Here is a 25,667-nt window from a genome sequence, read left to right on the forward strand (position 1 = left end):
TTTCATTCATTTTAAGCGTGATTTGCTCTTTGCGCGTCGAAAATTTGCTATCGCAGCGCTGTACGATGTAAAAAAAAAAGTGACGCGCGTGTAATGCTGGGCGTTCAGTCTTCCCGGGGTTAGTTGAAAAAAGGGAAATGTTTTTTTTAAGTGATATTTGTAGAACATGTGTCACTGATTACGCCAGTGTACGCACAGGACATTCGTCACGCGAGCCGTACCTATCTTTAGAAAGTTCTTCCAGTGCAATGGGAGACAACGTTTTACCATGAAATTTCCCATTCTGTCGGTTATTTATTCGTTGTCCGGTATTGTACTAAATAATGTCGTAAATTATGATTAGAAAAAATATAAAAAATTCAGAGAACAATGTACAATCAGGAACCATTGCTGCTCTCTCGTTAAATAAAAATGTCAAGTTGTAATATAGCTTTATGCGAGCCAATGAGTAAAGTTTGGTGTGTATAACTGATCACTCCATCAGAAAAATGTGAATAGAATGCCAATTTTTATGTTCGTAACTTCTGATCTTCTTAAATTCATTTGATTTTTTACTACGTTATAACTCGCGTCGTAAGACCGATTTTTATGCGTTGAAAATATAATAATAAATGTAATATTCATGCTGATAGAGTTCCATAGAATTCATTCTTAATATTTATTCGGAATTAAAATGGAATCAAAAGATGCAGAAACTAATTTAGGAAACATATATTTATATCTTAAACAGTCTTTCGAATAATTTGTTTCGATAAGTTTTCAATAATTTGAACATAAAATTAGGTTCCTTAGGTACATTAACCTTCTCTTCGTAAACTGAACGAATTTTAAGTATAAAATATAAATCGTATGAAATTACGAAAATAGAAACTAATTTTCCTGAAATTTTGAAACATAACACATGTCTATATACCAGTGTTCTAATAAGTACGATACAATTTGGAAGGAGATGTCTCGATAGAAACTAAGAATTAAATAATTTAAGACAAGAGATTTACAATAATCGTGAACGAAACGTGTGAGTAAGAATATTTAATACGAGCGTATGAAATAAATTTTCACGTCGACATTTCTCAACCTCTAGTTTTTTATCTTCTTCGGGTATGTACGCAAATTGCATCGATGTAATTATTAAATGTGCACCGTCTTCTATATACGAAAATAAAATAAATAGAAAATTGAACAACTTCTGCTTTTGCTGTTTCCCGTTAAAAAGCTCTTTCCATACTCTAAATCATTCTGGTACTAACTCAACTCATTACACTTTCTCGACTTTCGCTATAAACTCCACTGGCACACTGACCGCCCTCAAGACCACTCACCCTCCCACAGAGATAAACACACACACTCTCACGCGCCACTCGGTCAATCTGACGCACGTTCGCGTTCCTCGAATCAGTATTTCCCTGCTCTCTTACACGTAACACTCGATAAACTTTCCTATTCCGTACGATTATAATCGGATTATAACGTTACTACCATAAAATGAATAGTGTAAATTCTGAACGTTTATTGCTCTTCTCCAGACAAAATTTGTATGACGTTTTCTCTCTTCAGTTTTTGGATACCTTTCGAAGCAATTGATGCAAACTAACATCTAAAAGATACTTAAAATAACAATGACAATTTATGTGTGTGAAAACATCGAAGCAATTAATACAAACTTTTCGAAGCAATTAATACAAACTAACATCTAAAAGATATTTAAAATAACAATGACAATTTATGTGTGTGAAAACACACATTGAGAATCATTGTGTGAATTAAAAACAAATTAAAACTACGCTCGATTTACATTATTATTGATAATGCAACGAATCGAAAGTAAAAAACAGTCATGCGACAGAAATATTAAAATTATATAGACGGTGCTATTGCTAACAATATGATAACCAATATTGAAAGATCAGAAAGATGAATTTTGTTCCTCCTATCCACTTCTATTCTTTGCATTAAGATTTTACTAAACTAATTAAATTAGATTAGATTCGTTTACGTAATTCAATTACTATGTACCAAACATTGAGATCAAACTAATTGTTCACGATCAGAGTTTAACTTTAATTTCGTTCAGATTATTGGTAACGATGTAAGTAGAGTTTATTTTCAATTCTTGCTTAATCTAACTAATGATTTCCATCGTGTTTCTTCATGCACATAAATGTTTACTATTGTTACGTGCATTTTGCAAATGTTAGCCTGAATTAATTGTTGCAAAGGGAAACGAAAACGTTAAAAAACAATTTACAAAAGGCTATCAAACATTCATGGCTCATAATCGGATGAGTTATTTTATAAACGTATTTTCGATTAAACGCATGCGTCCGGTATGAAACACTACGCATTTGTACGTATCAAAGAAAATTTTACAAATATATTTAACCGTTGAAATTTCACAAACGTTTCGATCGAGCAAATTTATATTGCTACCAAACAGCGTCCCAGCAATTAAAAATGCTCATTCTTTTGTTTGCAGTTGATTCCTTTGTCTAAAATTGCCAACAAATGGCGTTGCATCAATTAAACAAGACACGGGGACAAAAATATATTTAACAAAGGAAATGCGATAAAAATAATAGAGATGTAAATAACGAATGATGAATGAAATTTCAAAGTGTATGAAATTTTATCAAAATATAGAAAGCAGTCTGATAGGAAAAAACAACGAATGCCTCCTCGAAATTAAATTAGTTTCGTTCAAAAACGGCACGCGTAAAATGTATCTCGAACTTGTCTTTTTTGTAAATAGTAATTACTACTGTTAAAAAAAAAAAAAAAAAAAAAGAGCATTCCATAACGCGAATATGAAATATCGCCGGGTGAAACTAATTTTTCGACACGCGACAAGAACGTCATTATTTTGTCAATCAATTCGTATTGCAGATCCAATTCCTCACGTCACGCTCAATTATCGTTTCCCGCGGAATGCATAAAATTCCATAACCGAAAACACAGGAAATACGTGCATCTTTCATATTCTGTTTCAAATTAAACACGCTCGCGAAACAAGAAACCCTGTTCGATTCACCTAACGATCTGCTATAATAACGTTCGATCGTTTAAGATGCTGTTATTTCTATAAAGTAGCATTGATCCTCTTTTGTTTCTTTTCTTCAATTTTTTCAAATTTTTTATTTTTATTTTAATTTCATCGTAGCGTCACAGGATCGTTGGAGTAAATCGTCAAAGCGATGGAACCCGCGAACCGGCAATTGAAAATTTAATAAATGCACCCCGATACTCCAAAAACTTCTTTCCTTGTTTTTTTTGTTTTTTTTTTTCTCTTTTTTTTTTATATATATCGCCCGTGAAAGTTGATAACGCTTTTGACGCGAGCGATTTCGTAACTGCAAGCACACTATAACGTTCTAGCTTTTATCCGAACAGCGTACGAAGCTGCTGCGAAACGGAATTAAACGCACTCCAGTGTTTCCACATGATAAAAGTAATGTTGTCGTCGGTGTATATTTGCGAAAATTTCCCCCGGGACGGAAAGTGATACATTAAACGAATATTTAGGGGAACGTTGATAACAGAAGCAAATTTTATTGTCGATAAACGATCGTTTATTTCACGGGATTTGAAAAGGATCGATCGATGATCGTCCATCTCGAATGTGCGTGCGATTGAACGCAAAGTTTGACGGTGCAAAATGATTCTCCGTGAAAAGTTCACGATTCGGATGAAACTTATTACGAAGAAAAAGTAGGGTTTTGATTCCACTTCCAGCTTGCTAGAGTCGCGCGTTACCACCGAATACCGATAAAGTCGAAATTATAGGTTCATAATGAAAAACTTTTTCTCGAAACTCGAAGTTGTCGGTTGTGAAACGAGAATGAGTTAAGTTCTGTTGTTTTTTTTTTCTCTCGTCTCTTTACTTTCACGCGGAACGCAAGAACTTATGATTTCGTTGGGAGTCCAACTTGTACAGGGAATGCAATTCTTTTTGCAAAGCAGTTGAAATCTTGGGATAAAAAAGTTAACAGTTACCAATTTATTCGATAAAGACTACTTGATAACAACTTCGCCAATTCATCGGTAATACCGTCGCATAAATATTTTTATTTTCAGATGGAACGAAACGAACAGATCGCGCAACATATTTCTTTTTTATGCTTTTCATTGCATCTTTCTGAGAATATAGTGGATAGATCGGTTACGTTTTTTTAGTGCAGACAGGTTGAAATACGATCTCATTCGGAGTATCTTTAATTATACGCGACTGTAATAAAAGATATAATTAATTCAAGTTCGCACCAACAATGAACACACTGGATATACATGCATCGTTTTAAACGTATACGTTTAAAATCGCTACCTACTCCGCTTTCAAGGGAACTGATGATTCCGATTCGATGACGTTAAAGCGGGAACGACTGTAATTTCATGTAGAAGATACGAAACGTTAAAAGATATACAATGTAAACGATTTGAGAATCAATATCGTACTGTTTCTGAAGACTTTCCAATTAAATATTAAACAAACTGTAAACGAGAGAGGAAAAGAGAGGATAATTGACCCAATTTTGTCACAAGTGAGAATCACTGCACCTACTTGAGAATAGTCTGAACAACGTATTGTTTGGCTGTACATATTGATTCATTTTCAATGGACATATACTTATAAAATACTCTTTTAAGCACACATGTGTTTCGAATATACTCTCAAGCATATTGACGAATATAAAACTTTCAGTTTTCAGTATCGGACGCGATTCGATCTTCAATGAGATAAGGATTGGTTTGATTAAATGAAAAAAAAAGAAAAAAACTCCAGTTTCCTCTACGTGGAGAAAAATTGGTGGCAGACCCGAGCGGGGGGTTACTGTATACAATCGAGCGCGAAAGAAACTCTTTTCTCTCAGCATTCCCCTCAGCGAGGGACGACCAGGCAGAAGAAAAAGAAATCCCCGAATTCCATCTCGAAAGTCCTGTTCGTCCTTCGAAACGCGGTAAAGCGTTTACCAACGATTTCGGCGATGCTCTCGCGTGCATTTTTCGCCGCGACGGTTTCGAGTTTCAACTTGAACCGGAGCCAATTCACGGTACTTCCGTCGCCTTCTCGAAACGACGAACCATCCAGCTGCCGTAAGAACGATCGTTGTGGCAATTTACGATCGAATTCTTATTCCGCTGCTTCCGCGTGAAGGGTCGCAACATTGTCTTAACGTTTTACACGTTCTAGGAGGAAACTCTAGCAGGATATATCGGTGTTGCGTCGACCAGGAACCGTCACTTTCCAAACCGTCGTTCCCTTTTTTAAGAGAAACGGGAAATGTTGAGGATTTGTAAAAGAGTTCGTGGCGTAAATGTCACCTCTTCGCCACTTTTCAAATGAACGATTGCTTGCAATTCCTACAACGATGGAATTTATTTGTAGGAAAGTTCTGAACTGTAATTGGTACTTGAGAATCTTGGTTCTTCTTAACTGTCGACAGCGAGTGTGGTAAGGATAGATTTCTATTCGTTCGTTCAGTTTTTCAATGTACGTTGGTTTCGTCAATGGAACAAGAAGGGTTAAAGCCAGAGGAAAGAATGAAATAAATTCAAAGTGAACAGTAAGTTACTAAGAATCTAACGGAAGAATAACATGTTGGCAAAGTTCTGCTAGCGATACTGATACGAAGGAAAATAAAATAATAAAAGAATGAAAGCTGAATTAAAGAGAACTATCCAAGTGTATTAGCACGTTTACAGATTCGTGATGCATTCTTTTGCGGGTTGCATTTTTCAGTTCGACAAATATGACTCGTACGATTAAACTGAAAGCTTTTCTACAATTGCAAAACCTAAGTGTACTAGAATAATAATGCGTACCGTTCACGAAAGTAAGTAGAATATTTATCGCTATAAAAATTGATACAACTTTCTGCACATTCGAGTGGTATGCACGCTTGTAAGCGCAGACTGTGAACTTGTTACTGAAAAAATATTTAACGTTCTTTGAAATGATAAACGGGAACTTCGTTTGCACCGAATCGCTAGATTTTCCAATTATGTTTCCAGTTGCTCTTACAAAAAGACTGACTTCCTATAAATTTTCCTGCAAATCAGCACTCATCAGATCCTTCGTCCTGAACAACAAACCTACCAGTTAGAAGTTTTTATTACTCGCTGAAATTCGCTTAAAAATTTCAATTTATATTCGATGCAGGTAGAATGAGATCAGACGAACCCACAACTGTTGGTAATATCGCAAAACCACAGCTAAACAGGATTAGCCATACTTAATTCGAAGAACACTTGTTAGTCCAAAGAAGAATACTCAATCTGCAGATCAGTGTAGGACACATACGCTCTTACGCTCAACTAAATGTACGCAACTCAGTGTTCCTACACACGCAATACCTACATTGACAAGTTTCCAAATTTACTAAATAAATTAAGTGTCAACTAGTTCGATTTTTTTGTCGAAATCAGCGTGATAACTGTACAAACAAACGGTGTAATTTTTTTAGATTTATGAGCAATTTTCCACATAGTCATTTCTTTTTGTTACGATGACGTATTGACCGATATATTCATTTTGGGTATAACGAAAAAATGGTAAACAAAATTAACAAAATCATAAAATGTATATAAATAAAATATAGTCTAATGTACACCAATTTAGTGTAATGTACATTTCTAACGAATGTGAATATGCTTGAATACTCTTTGGGTATAGCTACTCAGGTTCTTGAGTATAAAAACTCGAATATAATAACAATGACTATCCATTTGCCATATGCTCTATTATACTACTTGAATATAACTACTCAAGCTCTTGAGTACAAAATTTTGAATATAATAATAATAACTCATTCGTCTTACATTCTATGCAACAGTCACTTTAAACTTGTTTTCACGTTTTCTATACGATTGTCCAGATTTGTTCTGTGATACCTAAATGTATTATTAACGATAGTAGTCTTAGCAACTGTGTGTTTCGTGTTCTCTCCTGACCTTTGTGTTCTACGAGGTGAAGATGAACGAAGGTACGCGTGATTGGTGTGTTAGTGACTGCAAGGATAACATGCACAAACAGTCTGTACCAAAGGAGAGGGAAAGTTGCAGACTTTACCTTCTCGGTATTGTCCAGGGATTCTTGGACATCAGTCGACGACGACTATTGTTTGAATAGATTACGGTCGAACGTGTGCTTGAAATACACAGGTGGCCGAGAACCGCAGTTTATCATGTTGAATGCAATAAACAGATCTCTGATAAACGATAGTCTTACGCTGGTTCACAATCTGAAAGCAACCAGCTTCTGTAGGAGAAAAATCCATAAAATGTCCGAGTAAGTATCGTTTTTAATGAAATTTTGTAAGTTTATAGCAGTCAGAAATACGAGACACGTAGTTTTTAGCTATGGAAATTTAAGTTTGGGTAGTTCAACTGAAACTACCTTTCAAAGTTTCACCTCTCCAATGCTGTCTTGTACATTGTTAGGGGTACAAGTTTTAAAATAAATCGTTAATGGTTTTTGTAAATTGTTAATAGTGTAAATATCAATAAAAGAAATTAATAGAAATTTCAGAAACTTATTTTGAACGTAACGATTTATTCCACAATAAGTTGCACGTTAAGTTGCAACGATAGTTGTACTGTACTGTTGAACTGTATTCAACGTAACCTCATAATACAACAGATTGTAGAACAACCTCCAACATTTACAATTATCTGTAACTTCTATAAGACTGACTATCCATTTTCGTTGAAAGATATCATTTCATGTTTTTAATTACAAGATGAAAACATTTCCGAACGATTATAAATTTCTAACAGAAAGGAATCACTCTACTTTACAAAAGTGTTCAAACTTAAGATGGTAAAAGTATTTCTTTTATTTTTACCGATGTACGCACTGTGTTATTTTCCGTCAGAATTCCCATAAAATACTTCCTTTTACGTCCAATAATTTTCAAGATAGCATTAGAGAGATGAGCGCATCAAAAGTTAATTCTAGCCCCCTAGTTATAACTGTTCAACAAACCTGCAAAGGTCGCTTCGTGTTCCATGTGAATAGTTTACATAGAGCTTGAAGATAGTGCTACAGACAAGATAAGAAACACGTGATGGAATGAAATCTAGATGCTGTAAGGTCAGATTAGATGCAGATAAATGAAACATTGAATACAACAGTTTGATTGAAGAGAATTGATAGCAATTGGAAGTTCAAGCAGTAATCCATTAGGTATCCTTTCTCTTCGTTCGCAAAACTACTCTTGAGTAAGAGAAGTCCTGGGTTCGATCAGAAATTGAATGGAGCCGAAATTTTTCTCGCTATTGGGAACGTGTTATTTGGCACATAACGTGTAATTTCGTACCGTTCGATCGAATCACGTTCCGCTACTGTATTGTGTAGTAGGAAGGAATTGTTCTCGATGAGAACGGATGAGATTAAAAGAACTGCGTGTGTCTCGGCTAAAGTGGACTGAAATAAAACATCTATTATTTTTTCCCATTCTAGAAGAGCCACCGATTTGTATCACCGATTTATAAAGGATTTTCTTTAAAAAAAAAAAAAAGAAACATTAACAATAGTACGTGTTAGAAATTTCGGTCGAAAATGGACGAAAATACCGGTCCTGTTTCGTTTCTTTACAGAATAATTTGTATAGATGGTACTTTCGTACGTACGTTGTTGCTAGCCCAGTGTTTGAATAATCGAGGTAATCGTGTAAGTAGGTCTGGCGAAATGGTGCTTCTATACCACTGATCAATGTTGATCGATACTTTTGGTCAGTTGCACATTGCGAGGATTTCGATGAAATCAAGTTGTGAAGCTCTACTTGGAAGTCTCTTCTCTCAAAGTGCAGCGCAACGTTAAATCGAAATATGTAGCTATTCCTCGTTCATACTATCCGATAGTTTCATAAATCTGCATAGTTTTGTTCAAGTGAATTGTATTTGAGAAAAATTATATATAGATACACCAAAAAATATTGATCTTGTATGATTTTTCTTTTGTTACAAAATTAATTTATCGATGTCTGTTTCTTAAAAATAGTTCGTTTATTTTTAAAAACTCGTCCTCTGTCAATTTCAATGTTTAAGTTGTTGTAAATTTTAATTTTCAAACAATCTCCTCGATTTCGAAATGAACGGTACCATATGTTTTCTCGACTCTCACAGCAGCCTGCGTGTGCTGTATATTAACAAATGGAGCAAATTCCTAACCGTATCGTTGATATTGATCAAATATAATTATTAATATTTTGTATAGTGCCGATGGAATTCAAGTATCATTGAAATCTCGACAAGATTACGACGTTGCTGGTATATCAGTTGTGAATTATTCGCACTGGATTATTCAACACTTGATAATCGTACGATTCATCGTTAGTTTTGGGTTGCAAACGTCGCACATGGTAGGAGAGCTGTTCAAAGTATACGAGTGAATTAATTCGACGTTATTCGTAATCTTATTCTAGTTACTATAACTTGCCGCTTACAAGTTCAATTTCTATGAGATGGATTTGTGAAGTGAAGACGTTAGATTCAATTTATGTTTGCATATTAGTTCAATGTTTATATTACCATCTGAAACTGTATTGCATTTAGAATAGCAATTCGGATCCGAAATCGATGAAAGTTTTCTTTCGAGTTCGATAATATCGTTTCTGTGGATGAGATCCAAAATAGGCAGTCACCTCGAAGCGCTCGAAGTTCCATAAATAATAGAAATTATTTATTTTTACAACACTCTTTTTCTATTCACTATTGATAATTTTAATGTATTTTCTGTCTCAGAACGTAAATGAAGTAAATGTATTTCTGAATTCAAATAATGCCTTTTCCTAAATTTAGCATTCTATTGCATATATCAAATACGTTGCTTTTAGTATTGTTTTTCTTTTTTTTTTTGGTTTTATTCTGAGTTCTTTTGATACTTGAATAGAAAGGGAGGCAGAAAATATTAGAAACACGAACTTACGAAACTTATCAATTGATTTTAAGATCGAGAGGTGTGCAAAGGTTTCAATTGTTGCAATACTGTTGAAGGTTTGGAGACCTAATAGCATTATTGTGGGCATTGGCAGCAAATCTGTGCCAAATTAACTGGTAGAATCGTGAAAAGTTTATAAATATATGTGAGACATTGTGATATTTGCAACAGTGTCGAGTCGTTGAGTCTTTCCACTATTCGGATCACTTTTCTCTTTTGTTTGCTTTGAGCTATAAATGTTCATAGAGGTGATTCGTAAGTTCTGATTCTTTTAGTAGAAAGTAGGATGAGTTCTAATTCACTGAAACAGTCGCTGATCCTTTGATAGAGTGTTAGCACCGATAATTCACTGCGCGTTAAATTTCGAGAAAATGTTATGAATCATAATATTAGTAAAAATTGATGCTCTTATGGCAAACTTCAAGTTTGGTAATTTTCTTGGGTGTCCGAATGACACTTCACTAACCTTATTTAAGATACTATCAATTGGGCTGGTGTAGAAGGATTCTGATCAATTATTTCAAGTATTTTGAAAGTTATTTTAAATTTAACTTAGTTGTTATAATCGTAGAGTTAGTATTATAGACGCGTAATCTAACTTATCTTTTCGTAATGCTGCAAAAGGACAATTTTGTTTGCTCCCAATTATTGCATGCTAATAATGTTATTAACATAATCGTGTGATTATGTTCATTCTTTTCTTACAATTACCAACGAAGTTTTGTGTGTGTATGCGTGTATTGTAGGTGTTTCTTCTTTTCTAAAACGTCCAATAAAAGTCGTAAACTGTACCTAGTTTATCCGCCTTAATTTATGCACGATTTCTCGCGTTTAAACATTGTGTCACACATTTTAGTTGTCACACCCTTCACGACGTAATTTAAATCTTACTCTCTCCTATCGTACTCTCTTTTGTTTTAAAAATCTTTAAAAGTTGAAAAAGAAACTTTTTTCATTTCACCAGTTCATTTCATACCGATATTCAGTGGCTGGTATCGTTTATATAAACTCGTTCAATTTTAATTCTAAATATAAAAAGAAATTTACGCAAATTGTCAGTTAGTTTCTCAAGAGTACAAATTTGGTAAAAATTCATTCTGAGTATTTAATTGTGCGTAATCCTATCGATCATAATAATACACTAAATCACGCGACAAGCAGACGTCAAAACGTGAACACTATCAAACGAGATAATAAAAACACGCTCAATAAATATGGAACAAAACGAGGAAGTAAAATTAAAAAATCATACTGAACTTAAAATCGTGCCAAATTTGAACGTTAGGTAATTACGTTACCAACGTTAAAATATTTCTCTCGACTCGTTCGTCAAGAAACGTTCCCTCCTACGCAAGCACGAACCACCGTAACATTTCAAACCAAGGAAAATTTCCGTTATTGTTGCGATAATTTTATTCGCCGTTGCGAATCAGTTGTCCCTTTTTAACGTAACATTCGCGGGAACAGTTTCCGCCCGTCTGAAATCACGATACCCGGAAAATATTCCACCGCCGGTGCAGCGATCAAACATTACCCGAAAGTCTCGAACAGTCTCCGTCTGCTCAAATACTCAAATATGTAGCATGAACCATGATATTCCCGAATGGAAATTTCCGTAGCCAAGCCAGGTCCTCCGTTCCCTCGTGCAGAGCCCTTCCACAGCAGAAGACGGTACGTGTCGCGTTCGAGTTTAAATAGAACATGCCTGGTATAACGAACGTTCGTCAAATATTTATACCGAATACTTGGCTGTTATAGGGGAACTTCTGGAAACCCATCTCGCTCAACTTGGCCCATTGTTTCCCGTGAGACGGTTCGTTCATTCGTCGATAAGCATGCCGCCAGAAGTATAAGCAATACCACGACGAAAGCTCCGTTTTCGAGTCGGGACATCCGATAGGGGAGACGTCTCGATTATCGATACGTTACGATTCGTAGCCGGTAATCGCATGGTCCCCGCGAAAAATCATGTAACATTCGATTGTTCACGTTCACCACCGATCGGAATTCATTCCTGTCGACAAGGGGCTGTTCAACGAACAAGTTACGATCGCGGCGCGTAAGAATCCTAGATTTTATGCGGCACGAAGGCAACGAAGATCGAAAAATTTTGTTCAACAACATTCGAGAGTGGCCGTAAGGGAGATCTTCCCGTACGTACCATAAAGAGGTTTATGCATTCGGGGCCATTTTCGCCCTGACTGGAATTTGCTTTTCAAATTTTTGCCGGAACGAAGGAGGAGTCCCGTAGTGGGCCACAATTTTCAGCCTTGTTGGAGTAAGGGGTTAGTGTTACTCGATAATTATTTATTGTTTAGGGAAGGATCTCCTGGAGGAAGGAGAGCACGGTCTCGCTGTTTATTAATTTTCTTTGAGATTGAACTTATTCTTTCTTTAATTATATTTTATATTTATCGTGAAATATTTCGTTTGACGAATTTTCATTTTTCTTAGCTATTAGCTTCTTCGTACAATGAACTGCGAAGAATGTAGAATTTACAGAATTGTATTAATAAGTGAAATGATATTACACGTTTTCGGCGAATCAATAATCTCATTTCTACGAAGTGATCTTTCAATTTGATGAATGTTCTCAATCATACAAATGGCAATAATTTCCAGCAGTCCTTGAAAAGATTATGAGAGTTACTCTCTGTTGGGATCTTCCTACCCTTGATCAAATTTCTCTCTCGACCAAATTATGTTATTACTTTGTAATTGGGACCTTTAATTATCCTTACCGTGTTATTGAATAGAATTTATAGCAACCGTAGTTACGTAATCGTTATAAAATTGTTGACGAATAATTATGCTTTATGGAAAATTCCATTTTATCTAATAGTTGTACCATTTTTGAACTACTTTGTTGTTCTGGTTGTTTTACAATGCATTTCGTTGTTTCGGTTCAGTATTTATTTCATAAGATACTATTATTTTTTCCTTTAAAACTACAACAATAGTCTTTTATATTGATATGCATAATACATTCAAATTATTTAGACGTAAATTTATGCGCGCAATATAACAATCGAAAATGTTTGACTAAACAAAATTGTAAATGTCCAAATAATGAAATAAGAGCGTTAAGAATTATACCTACAAGTGCATAAATGTGTGTATATTTATATATTATATATATATATAAAATACAAACGTACTAATATAACAATATTATAACAATAATAATATCATAAAGATGTATCAGTGTGTTGGTGTTGTTCTATATGGTTGTTTATTTGTAATAACAAAAATGATAATGGCAATAATAGTATTTCGAGGTGTATATACGTATACATATATGTATATAAATATATTATATGTATATATTAAATATATATTATAAATATATATTAAATATATATGATAAATATATATGATAAATATATTATAAATATATATTATAAATATATTATATATATATTGCTTTAATTATTATTATTACTATTATTATTATTGTTATTATCATGATTGAGATTACAAATTGCTATTCTTTTCTAGCGTTAAATATTTGCCTCGGAAATTAGCTTGAAAATCTAACATCTTTCTCATTCTCGAATGATGGTTAAGAAAAACCAAGACCAGAAATTGATGTCCACTCTTGAGCGCTATCGTTGTAGAAAATTGGAAAAAAAAGCCATTGGTGGCGAAAGTGGGTCCAAATGCATAAACCTCTTTCATCGTGCCACGTACTTTACGCCGTTACGCGGCCATATATTCTGATATCCTAGAATTCAACCTTGTTCTCCGCAACCCATTTCAAAGCACTCTCGCGGTTACTTCGGTTCACCCAGCTATACGTGTATTGTGAATTCCGATATTCGCGACCGCAGCGCTCTATCCTTTGGATACGTATTTGCTCCGTGTATGAACTTAACCAAAAATCCCCGGCGAGAATTCCTTAGATCGTTGCCGTTCTATTGATCCCTCCATCTCTATCTGTTTACTTGTTTATTCCGTGTCTTACTGTCTTCACAGTTGCCATGTGTTCTCGGACCAGTTGTTCGCGATTGGATAATAGAATTGTGGCACACTATTTGATAGTTGCCTTTATCCTCGTGTAAGATACCGGACGAAGCTATTGGCAACGTGGAAGCATTTGTAATTAAACGTTTCGACTCTTGTAGAGTATCCTTAGAATTTGTGAATCGGAAATATTAATATTTTCAAGCAGCTCTAAGTAAAGGAATATTCTTATAACTGAAACGATTTTAATGTACTGATCAATTGAAATGGAATCATCTACACCACTGTTTGTGTTTCTTTGGCTCGGATGAGAACCGAGTCGAGCGGCTTGCAATTGCGAAAACAAAACTGGATAGCATTAACTTCAAAGAGACTAATGCAAAGTAAAAATGTTTGTATCGCTCGTTGTATCTTTGTGAGGATTATCAATGAATTGAAGAGGATTTTCCGATTAAAATGAGACGAATAAGATAACTATGTTAAATATATTGAAAATCGTGCGAAGGAGGCAAAGTATAGCTAAATTGCTGTAATCAAGAATAACGGGGATTAATGCAAAAATTTACACGGTTAACGAAATGAATTTTATTGTTGCAAAATAAATAAAAAATGTATCAGTACGGTAGTATTTTTATTATACCAGAAATTTGACTTCTGTAGTCTACCCATGTTCTAAAATGTTAAAACTTTTTAACAATTTATAAAGATATTTTCGTATTTATTTTACCGTATTTGATATTTCAATGTAGCAAAGGTCGGTATCACATGAAACTTAAATCTTGTTTACGCAAATCGATAAAATTCAATAAATATTTATAAAACTCGCGTTAAATATTGCGCAGAACGCGACACAGAAAAAATTGAAAAAAGAAATACTACAAAAGCTTTTAACAAAATGTGTATGAATATAATAGCTCGAAGGCAATTTATCTGTCATTTATTCACTGAGTTGCAAAATATCTTCGATAAAAATAATTTTACCAATAACATTATTGAAAGAAAAACTTGACAAAATATAATAGTTTTGACCGAGTTAATATTAAACATCGGTAACGTAATATAACTATTATTGTATCGCGGGTAATTTGTTAAAAACGTGAATGTAAAATTTGTTACTCTTTTTAGAAATTGTTGAATTGCACTTCGTACAGGTATCTATATTCGCACGAAGTTATCCTAAGAAACGCGAGGATATAAAAGGATGATATTGAAAGGATGAATTTTTTAGTTGTATTTTTACGACCGCGGGAGATAATTCCGTTTTGTTATTAATGTTACTGCAGTTTGACCGGAATGCCTTTCAAGGAAAAACGAGGAAAAAGTGGTATCGTACTCGTCCGGAAAGTGTCAAAATATGGGACAATACTGCGGGCGCTTTAATTACAGTCGTATCTTTTCGACTACCAAACTGCAATTTGGTTGGCACTAATTCCAGAGCCAGCGTTATTACGACAGTGCGCTTCGTTATATGATTCTCTTACTGTGGTATTCGCAAACACTGAGAAGCAAGAGTCTGCAATCCAGCAAATCACATTCTTGAATTCTCTCCAAACTCTTAATACAGTAATTCCCGCTTTCAAGTGACCATTTTTACACGGAGATCATGTAACAGAGTCATCGTCCTCACTGCTTACCCGTATATATGCACAGCTAACGACCAATCGACCCGCGCAGATGTTGACCGTAGGCAATAGCAATTCTTTCTTCTTATTTCGAAGTAGATTAATGACAGCTTATAGCTCTATCTACGTGTATGTCTTTATACCAAACGAATTATTTCTTTCTTACATCTATACCTTATTATCTGTTTTCTTTTTTAAATTCGATACATCGTTTCTGTTTGTATACAATAAAACTGGTGCAATAGAAACATTTTGTCGTCTATCGATGAAAATGAAAATTTTTATATTTTACACGACTTCTTCGTGGCACTATTATTAACGACTCGTTGAATTTTTTCCTATGAGAATGAGTCTAGACACGATCTTATTCGGATTTTTTTTAATTATGTGTAAAATGACCTACTTCAAAATTTTACAGATACATGCACCTTTGAAAAAGGTCGTGGTTGAATTTATTTTTCACCGGAAGAATCTTACCAATCGATCGATAATACTCTTAGAAAGTTGTACCGAAAGATATAATAATTTTTATTTTGCACTACTAAAATACACGTAATGTAGGATTCATTCGATTTTTCTCTATCTTGCTCGAGATAAAAATCGCTACCTGTTCCGTTTTCAAGTGACCCAACAATTTCGATTTTGTTATTTATTATTATTTTATTGTATCGCAATTTTCATTTTAAAATCGTATTATTGGACAAAAGTAATTTCGATTCTGGTAACAGACAAGAACATGTTTGCAACCGAGAATCATACGAGCACTTTTGAGAATGTTTGTATAAGTTTGTTTGTTTGTTCCCTCGTTTGTCATTTTCCAAAGGTTCGTATATTTAGTTCGAAAGATTGTACTTTAAAATTCAATTGTTAATTCCAGCAATTAAATTTCATTATAATGTAATTACTCCTTAATGATTGTCGTCTATAGGAGATTGTCGAGTAATGGAAATTTATTTTTAGAAAAGTATTGATTTTCGTAATAATTTTACATTCAACGGTAAGGCAAAGCTGGAACCGGTTTCGATAGTTTATTTTCACGTTTCCTTTATTCGATTGCTAGATTACAAATTGCAATACTTTTTTTTATCCTTCTTCAAGTATAATAAAAGCACATCATTGGCAAACGTGAAGTAGGTCGAATGAGCAGGGGCGATGGAATTTATATAATTAAAAATTCAAATCGATATATATATATATATATATATATATATATATATATATATATATTGCTTCATTTTCTATTTGCAACTTATTTATCGATAAAATCACTTGAACAGATTAATGGTACTGAAAAATTCTGCTAACTGAATTTTCTGGGAAATATAAAAAAGCAGGTCAGGATAAAAATCCTATACGTAATTTTCAATGTTCCATCTTCGTTATTTATGCTAATTAATTTCATCGATATTAAGTCTCTTCTGTAGATACCTTGGTATTGCGTTGAAAATTTTAGAGATTTAAATCTTTATGTAAGTTTCATTTCCATTAGCCTAAACTTGTTATACAAGTTATTCCGAAATGACGAGACTAGCTAGAACATTTAAATTCTTCGTACGAAGTGAAATAAAACGTTCGTTCCTAATTTGCAATTTACGAGTCCGTTTACGAGATATAGGCAATTAAAAATTAAGTGATCCGATTTTGAGGTCACGTTGTTTAAATTCTGTACATTTTATCTTTTTTCGTCTATAATTCGTGTATTTCTTCAAATTTGTTTCGATTCGTCATGATAAACCTTGTAAGTTGAAGAGTATAATTTTATCTAAAAAAACAACTGAAGGTAACTCTCGTACCTCTTGGAAACATAAAGATAGAGAAATCCAAATTTTGAAAAATTATATACACCGAGAAACAACTTTTGATCAAATTCTCACAAATTATATTTTCTCAATATTGATGTTTATCGTGTAAAGAAACTAAATTCTCACAAATTATATTTTTACAATATTGATGTTTATCGTGTAAAGAAACTAAATTCTCACAAATTATATTTTTTTCAATATTGACGTTTATCGTGTAAAGAAACCACGCGATATTCCAATAAATATTTTAATACCAGTAAAAGTTAATTTCCCGTATGTTTATATATAATAATACAATGAATAAAAGAAAACTTTTTGGCAACATTCATACCACACGTCCCGTACATTATCATACTAGAATATATTATTAATTATTCGTTGTCTCGACAAATAGACGACGATCGAATGGAACAAGTACCGAACCGATCAATATTTCCTACAGGGATTGGAAATATGCAATGTCCAGATTTATCGTGAACCGTGGTCCAAGATTTGAATGTTAAATTCCGGCGAGCAGAAGCGTGCCTCGCGATTTTAGTTTCGTTCAATTTTTTCGCTCCGTACGCCCGATCTGGTATTCAAAGCGTGTCCCTTTTCTACGGCCGCAGCCATTCCGATATCTCAGTACTTAACCTTGTGCTCGCAACCCCGTTTCAAAGCACCCTTACCCTGTCTCTCGCGCCCCCCTTTTTCTAGTTTATTCCCGTTCGTTTCGACCGATATCAGCGTGACTTTTACGTTCACGTAGCGGCTTTTTCCGCGAGCATATGTCACTGCTTCTGTCCACGTTGGTATTGTTTCTCACCATGGAATTACTTTTCTCCCCATTGTGCGCGGTACTTACGTGCGCGTATATAACGTGCACACATTCAATTGGTAACTTCGTGATGTGCCTGGGAGATTAATATCTTTCACGCAGAATAGAGAACGAAATAGCGTTCGAAATACGTTGTACTTACAGAGCGTAGATTGCGTCTGGTTAAATTGTTTCGTGTATTTTGTCCAACACTAACAGAATTATTTTTCTAATTAAAGATCGTACAAAAATATTTGGATAATATTTGTAAAAAAAAGAACGAAACACTTTTGTTACCGATACGGAAATTTATTTCAATATCGTGTTATTTTTAAAGTTTGACGTTGAAACTCGAATAAAGTACACTGCGATATTTTTGTAATCCTTTTTGTAAAAGTATCGGCAATAATTGTAAACGTTCGCGTGCGCGTAAATGATTGATAATACCTCTAGAGCAGAAATGCTCGAAATTCTTGCCTCGGTGCATATTTCGAGTAACGAGTAAAAAAAACTGCAGAGATTTTAGCGCGTTATTCGTTCGATAAAAAATCGCAACCCGAACTGTACACGAAGAAATAACGTTTCGTATTGAACGAGTGCGAGCATGTTCTATGAACATGGAAAATATAAGTGTTCGTACCGGTACAAAAGTGATGGTATTTTTGTACAAAGCAAAATAATATGTTTTGCACGTGTCTGCGTAGTTTTCTCGAGTGCAATTCGTTTAAACAAACGTAGCCATCCAGAAACTTATAAAACGATCCGATATAACCGTTTCTGGAACGCGTGTGATCGTTTCGCATCCATCGGGACACGAATTCCGCCACGGTGAAAAACTTAACCCTGTTGCCGCGATCCATTTCACGGCTCTCCAGTTTATTCTCGTCCAGTTTCCACCCTGGCGACTCCACCGTTGCGCTTTTCCCAGATAATACATATATATATATTCACCGTGACACACGTCCATATCGATGGCGCGCTTTGTCGCACCCCATGATCCGATAACGCGCGTCAACCCCGAAAGTGTCTCCGAGGGGGAAAATTCGAAAGAAAATTAGCCATCCCGGAATCAAATGGGAGCTCGTTACGTATATATTAAAATGCGCGACATTTCTTTTCTTTTTTTTCGCTTTTTTTTCCCGCTGTCTGAACGAGCCCCTCGGGCCAACCAGCCGTCCAATTATGAACTTCGCGGAACACACCTTTTGCCGATGTATTTTCGAAGAACCTTCGATCCGATTCCGTGGAAAGTTCTCAGTTTCGTCACGAAAGTTCAGATCAACCGGTAATCGGTGATTGCTCCAGTTTGCACGGGGTTCGCCAAAGGGGCGATGTGGGACGGAAGGGACGGGGACTCGGGGGTGGTATCGAGCATCTACATAAAAGCGATTCATGTTACTTCTAGCCGAAGAAATATGTTTATCAAAATAGAAATACATAATCGAGGAAGTAGGTTGATAACTTTCTTCAAATTCCTCGAAAGTTTTTTTAACGAGCGGCGCGGATGAATTCGTGCAGGAATACGTAATTGCCTATTGATTTGTTCTCGGTTGGCGAACGTCTTGGAAAAATATTTACATTGTTGTCGGGAGGTAGTTTGAAATTATCGATTTCTCGCGCGAACGACGCGAGAATTTTTCTTCCGTTTTCTTTCTCGCTCTCTATTTATCGGGCCCTTGATGTCTATTTTCAGATGTACGTTTGTGAATTAAACACAGCCTGCTACAACCACGTGTCCAATTAATACACACGTATCGGTGTGTAAACTTGTTTTCGGAGAACGTTGTTTACTCGTACCATGGGCTTGCAATTTGACTTGCAACTTTTATCATTGCCAATTCTCGTTTCGCAATCTGTGACTGGTTTGCAGGTAAAAGTGCGGCAAATATTTCATAAGGTTTTTGTCCGGGAAAAATTACTTCTTCGAGTGCGTTTGCTATCGATAGACTCGCAGGTAATGTTTAATGTAAGTATGTAGTGAAATTCTTTTTTGTCTACGAATTTTGAAATTATTTTTCATCGTTTACATACGATCTAAATGAACAACATTTGTTGTTTTATTTGGACGAATAAAAGGTTCTTAATGCAGATGTTTTGCTTCCGAAAGTAAGGAAGGTCCTTTTCAGGATAATATTATAATATATCCATTCTGAAAATTAACGTACGAATGACGATAAATTTAAATTAAAGAGGGAACAAAAAACACTTTCGAATGTCAACAGTGAGAACCTGGTAATGCTAATTTTTTAGTTAAATTTTCATGTCCTCTTTGAATTTAAATTTCACCCGATAGAAAGAAATAAGAAGACTCAGTTGAACGAATAAATTTTTGCGAAATTAATTTTTCATGATTCGAAAGGAAATGTTACAAAGTGAAAACAAAACAAACCTCGTACGCGTTGGTAAAAAGAAAATCTCTACATGGTTGGACAATATTAATATTTCCAAATTTCTAACGGTGAATCGTTTCTTTCGCAAATTATTCGAGTTTTACTTTTCTCCTTGGTAAGAAATTTGTCACTTTTATGTCAGAAATAAATTTTCGGTAAAAATGAGGATGTTCTATTTTGTACATCTGGAACATATGTATTTATTTTACACTTTAAAAAATAACGAACTCCGTGAAAATAAATGAAAAGTTAGTCAAAATATACACAATCGTAACGATAGTATTTATACATACGAATTACGTACTTAATTTTGTTTCTTTACTGATATCGAAACGAAGACAAATCTTTACTTGCTCATAGGCACTAATAATTTCAAAATAATGCTTTCTCTTTGACCCGAATCAACGTTTAAAAAATCAAAATGGCTACAAAAATTGTATCTTGTATTTTTTAAGAATCTATATTAAAAACACACACACACACACACACACACATTATATTCATGCTTTTTATTTACACGACAATGTGACAATTTTACCAGCCACGAAAGAAACGTAATCGTATTCCTCAATACATAATACGCCGTGAAAGATTAAAGGTTTCCGAAAGACGCATTACTTTTCAATCGTCTCTTTCACGAGATCAGCCGTTATTCCGTTTGAAGGGTAAATTTCATCGAGATCTGTCTGACGCATAAATTTCGTCGAAGTCTGTGTTCGCTCTGTTCCTCCGCGGTGGATTCCGGTATCCTAGAACTTAACCTCGTTCCCTCAACCTACATCGAAGCTCTCTCGTTTATTTTCGTTCGACTTTCCAGACACGCAGGATCCCGTGGCGTTCCCGTCCTTCGGGACCGCGGCTGTTTGTACGTCCTCGAAGCCTTTATCATGTGCTACAATCATTTTCCTCCTCCCGAAGAAAAAATTACGATACCGTCTGTCAGGTTGTCGCAAATTTATACCCATTACTTTTAGCACGTCCTCCCACGAAACGAGTCACAGTGTTATCTGTGATGACTCAATTACAAATGAGTCGACGAAATAAGAAAAATTTAGTTTTTCGTGCTTTTTACATCGTCGTTGGAAAATTTCCTTTGAACGTGATCCTTGCGTTAAGAGTGACACTAAACGTGAACATGTTTCAATGTATTTGAGATAGACAAGGTATCACTAGCGAATAAGAAGAGAGGAATTTGAATTGTAGCCATAAATAAAGAGATGCTTCTCTTGTAATGTTTCAGTGTTGCCAGGTAATCACTAAATCAATAAAATGACGTATATAAAAGAGAGGACGATAAATAAATCGTTTCGGTAGATGTTTAAGATCGTTTAAGTAAATTAAGGAAGCGAATTCAAATTACTATGTGTTCTAATACTGTTATTTTAAAAAAAATTGGAATTCCCTGAAAGCAGTTCACGTAAGAAAATAAGTTTTTTGACCTTTCCACGTTTGAAAATTCATATCGAATATTTTTCTATATACTGCTTCGTACAAGTTTCATTCAGAACAGTGATTGTCACTTCAGGGCTGTCCCCTGTGAGAACAATTATGTAAAAAGCATTTAACAATTTGTCTCCTGGTTACCAAATCTATATTTCGCATTTTTAGTCATATTTGTCGTTCGTGACATAGTACCGACGATACAAATAAAGAAATATAAAATACGATAAAAACTAAGGAGCTATTTTACTTTCTGCTAAAGTATTTTTAAACTGCTCGTGATCGTCATCGTGCATGCATGAAATATGTCCGCCGATCAAGTGTTGAACTCCTCTTATTTATTTTTACTGTACCTATAGTACTTATTTCACTTACTGTCACTATTTTTTGTTCTCGTTTCTGAAGCACAGAGTGTAACTTAATACATAGAGAATATTCCAAGGATGGATTCAATATTTAAAAACAATAAAAGAAGTTCGTATTAATGCATGTTCAATTTGACCTTGTTTCGAGAGTTACAGAATAATGTTTAATAATAACAGTAGAAATTAATACGAAACTTTTCAATAGGTTTCATTTGTCCAAATAGAGCTTAGAAGAAGTAAATATACTTTTTCAACGAACTGTAGTTTGAGTAGAATGTTTAAAAGCTAAAAATAAAAATAAAAATTTTGTTGTATCATACGTAACTTGTATGAAAATATATTGAAAAATATAAAAACTTTAGTTTTCATCACCAATCGCTCACGATAATTAAATATCATTGAGAAAACGATTACTGTATTGCTTTAACTTAACAAAAGAATAAGGATCCAAAATTCTTAATAATTCGAAAAGAAGATCAAGTCGAAGATACGTATATATCAATTTATTTAATGGTCTTTAAATGCTGAATTCATTCTTGAAATTTATACTAAATAATAACGCAGAAATCTCACACCCGAAGTCTCTCACAATCTGATAAACAATACTGTATTTATCAAAAATTGGTCAAATTTTATTTGAACAATAAATGATAAATAACAGCACCGCAGTGTGATTCATTCGTAACGTTTATTCTAGCGAACAATCATTTAAATACGCGTTTACTCGTTCAACGTGAAAAAATATCATTTTATTTGACAATTCAGAATGTAATTTTGATTTAACAAGCAGCAGATAAAAAATTCTACAGCTTCTATATGTTATTTGAAGATATCTAAATAACAATTTTACTTCAATATTTACCAATTCGTTCTTTTCGTCGACTGAAATATACCTGAAATGGGATCTAATCATTTGGTCGATAAATTTTGAAATTTGTACTCGATCAGCCGTGAAATTTTAGAAATAAATATTATTATTTTATTTGTATCGGTTGCAGTTCAACATACCGTAGAATGTATCCTGAGACTTGACTCGATTTCCGAGGCAAAAAGAGCTACAGTATACAGACTATATAGACCTTTGAATTCCCATTCGGGTGTGTGTCTCCAGCCCATATCCCGTTCGCATCATAGGTATTACTGTACGTATATGTCACACAGGATTCGAACTATTGGATTACAGCAAGGAACATCTGTATGGACGTCAGAACAAACAGTATATCCGTCTCGAAAGGAGCACTCTAGACGCTGCCGTGTTTCACCAGACTTTGCAATTTTTTTCAAGCATTCTTGCGAAGAGTTTTCTGTTCCTGCACTTGCGATACTCGCACACTTCTTCTGCACGCACGAACATATTTGTCTCGAATAGGTATTCATTATGAAAATTACGATATCCAAAATTGGTATCTATTACCTGGGATTTTGGAACCTCTCAATATTTCATACTCGATACTTTGGTATCCAATTGCTCGAGTATCGTCGATGCATAATCGTATCAGTTCCATCGATGGAAGAATGAATATTTTCCAAAATTAAAATAAACATAGATAAAATTATAGACAAGTTCTATTACCGAACATAACAGGATAGTCTTTGTAGAAAGTAGCGTACAACATCGCCAAAACTTAAAATAGATACTATACAAACATAACGCACAACTTAATAGAACAAAATGATTCACAATTTTCGAAACGAACCCAACTGCGAATATTTTCGTGAAAGAAATGCTTTGTTAATTCTGGAATCGTTTTCATCCATTATAATACGTTATGGAACAAATTAGTACTCATTAAATTCATTAAATATTCATTTCATAAATTGTAATTTACAATAATCTACAGAGCGATGCTTTCTCTTCATTGTCGATACCGATGAATGGTTTTTTTACGATACCAACCGAATATAATTTTGTTTGCAAATGTACAACTACAAAGAGACGAAATCCGATAATTTTAACAAGCTATTTCTGATCTAGACGTTTACATTACTTGAAAACTCGACATCCTCTATCCATTTTAATGTTTCGATTTCACTTTTTTGAAGTTTATATTTTATCGCAGGTTCTCCATTAAAATATTGTTGATCGCGTAGCTTGACAATCACAAAATGTCTTTTAAAAAACAAATTTCACCGACGCTGAATTTTTTGTATGCAACTAAAGTGGAACGTTAACCAATATTTTTTACAACTCAAAATCTTTAAAAATCGTAATGTCACACTTAATATGAAAACGTGATTATTTGTAAATGACATTGACGTTTTGTGATAAGAAAAGTAGAATTGAAGCAATGATGTTCTTACTAATTGAGAGAAAAATTCTTTGATTTATTTTCCGAAGTTCTACATTTTGTCGAAATAATTATTTCTTGCGGAAAAAATTTGTAACCAAAAATCTAACTAAATTTATTGTTCTTCGTTTACAATACCCACTATGTGGATAATGGGGCAATTATTCAATTTTCTCTTAAAAAACTAACATACACGTGTTACGAAGTTGAACTGATTCGAAAAAGTATCATAAATATAATGAAGTACAGTATATAATCTTCTATTTTTGATTCTGAAAAATATTTTAACTTTCCCTTTTAAAAATTCAAGAATGATGCAAATGATGGATCACGAGAAATCACATTTTTTAAATAAAATCACAACTTACTGTGTGTAATAATTTTCATTATAGACAATACCACTAATGAAACCACCATAATTACTATTGGAAATACTAAGTTTGTCAAGTTCTTTAAAATTTCACAACTAAATGTTCAATATAAAAATTAAAAGGGTTGTGCTAAAAGGTTCTTTTCGTGTTTCAGGAACATCGGAGTGCTCGTCGGGTAAGTGTTAATTTTTATTAACTTAAGAACATTATTTTGCCTTGAAATTTCTCTTTCTTGTATTTTATCGTAGTTCCGTTCAATTTATCTCTTTATTTCTCAAAGTTTTTACTATGTACTGTTGGGAACTGACAAGAATGGTCCCAAGGGCTATCATTGGATAAGGAGAATATTTCTCTTCTCTGCCTGGGGCTGAGATCTCTTATGGTTGGTGCAATAGTTGTGTGTTAAGGAGTAGTTTAAATTTGACATTCTTTGAACGTCTCGTTTCATCGTGTGCTTACAAAAGAGGAGTTCAAATTGTGACCAATTGGAGTCACATTCCTCCCAGGGCCATTTTCTTCACCTCTCAATAGTAGATTTACATAACTGTCTCCTTAAGTAAACAGTTAAAACTCAATCTAAAATGCTTCGTCTATTATTCAAATGCTAAAATAATTTTCTTCGCTATTAAGGACTATTTAAAATCAAGTGATATCAATGCATAATTCTCAAATATACATTACGAACAGAGATAATTC

The 25,667-nt window shown here is 34.2% G+C and overlaps 1 protein-coding gene across 3 annotated transcripts in view; it reads left to right on the plus strand.

The window, feature by feature from the left end:
• LOC143151337 (uncharacterized) overlaps nucleotides 1–25,667 on the plus strand; it is a 658,936-nt gene that overhangs the window by 488,536 nt on the left and 144,733 nt on the right. For all 3 annotated transcript variants that reach the window (XM_076320379.1, XM_076320380.1, XM_076320381.1), the window contains one exon: nucleotides 25,126–25,146. In XM_076320379.1, coding sequence (XP_076176494.1) covers nucleotides 25,126–25,146 — 21 coding nt within the window. The remainder of the gene's footprint in view (nucleotides 1–25,125; nucleotides 25,147–25,667) is intronic.

Source organism: Ptiloglossa arizonensis, chromosome 9 (assembly GCF_051014685.1).
Source record: "Ptiloglossa arizonensis isolate GNS036 chromosome 9, iyPtiAriz1_principal, whole genome shotgun sequence".
Classification (NCBI taxonomy): domain Eukaryota; kingdom Metazoa; phylum Arthropoda; class Insecta; order Hymenoptera; family Colletidae; genus Ptiloglossa; species Ptiloglossa arizonensis.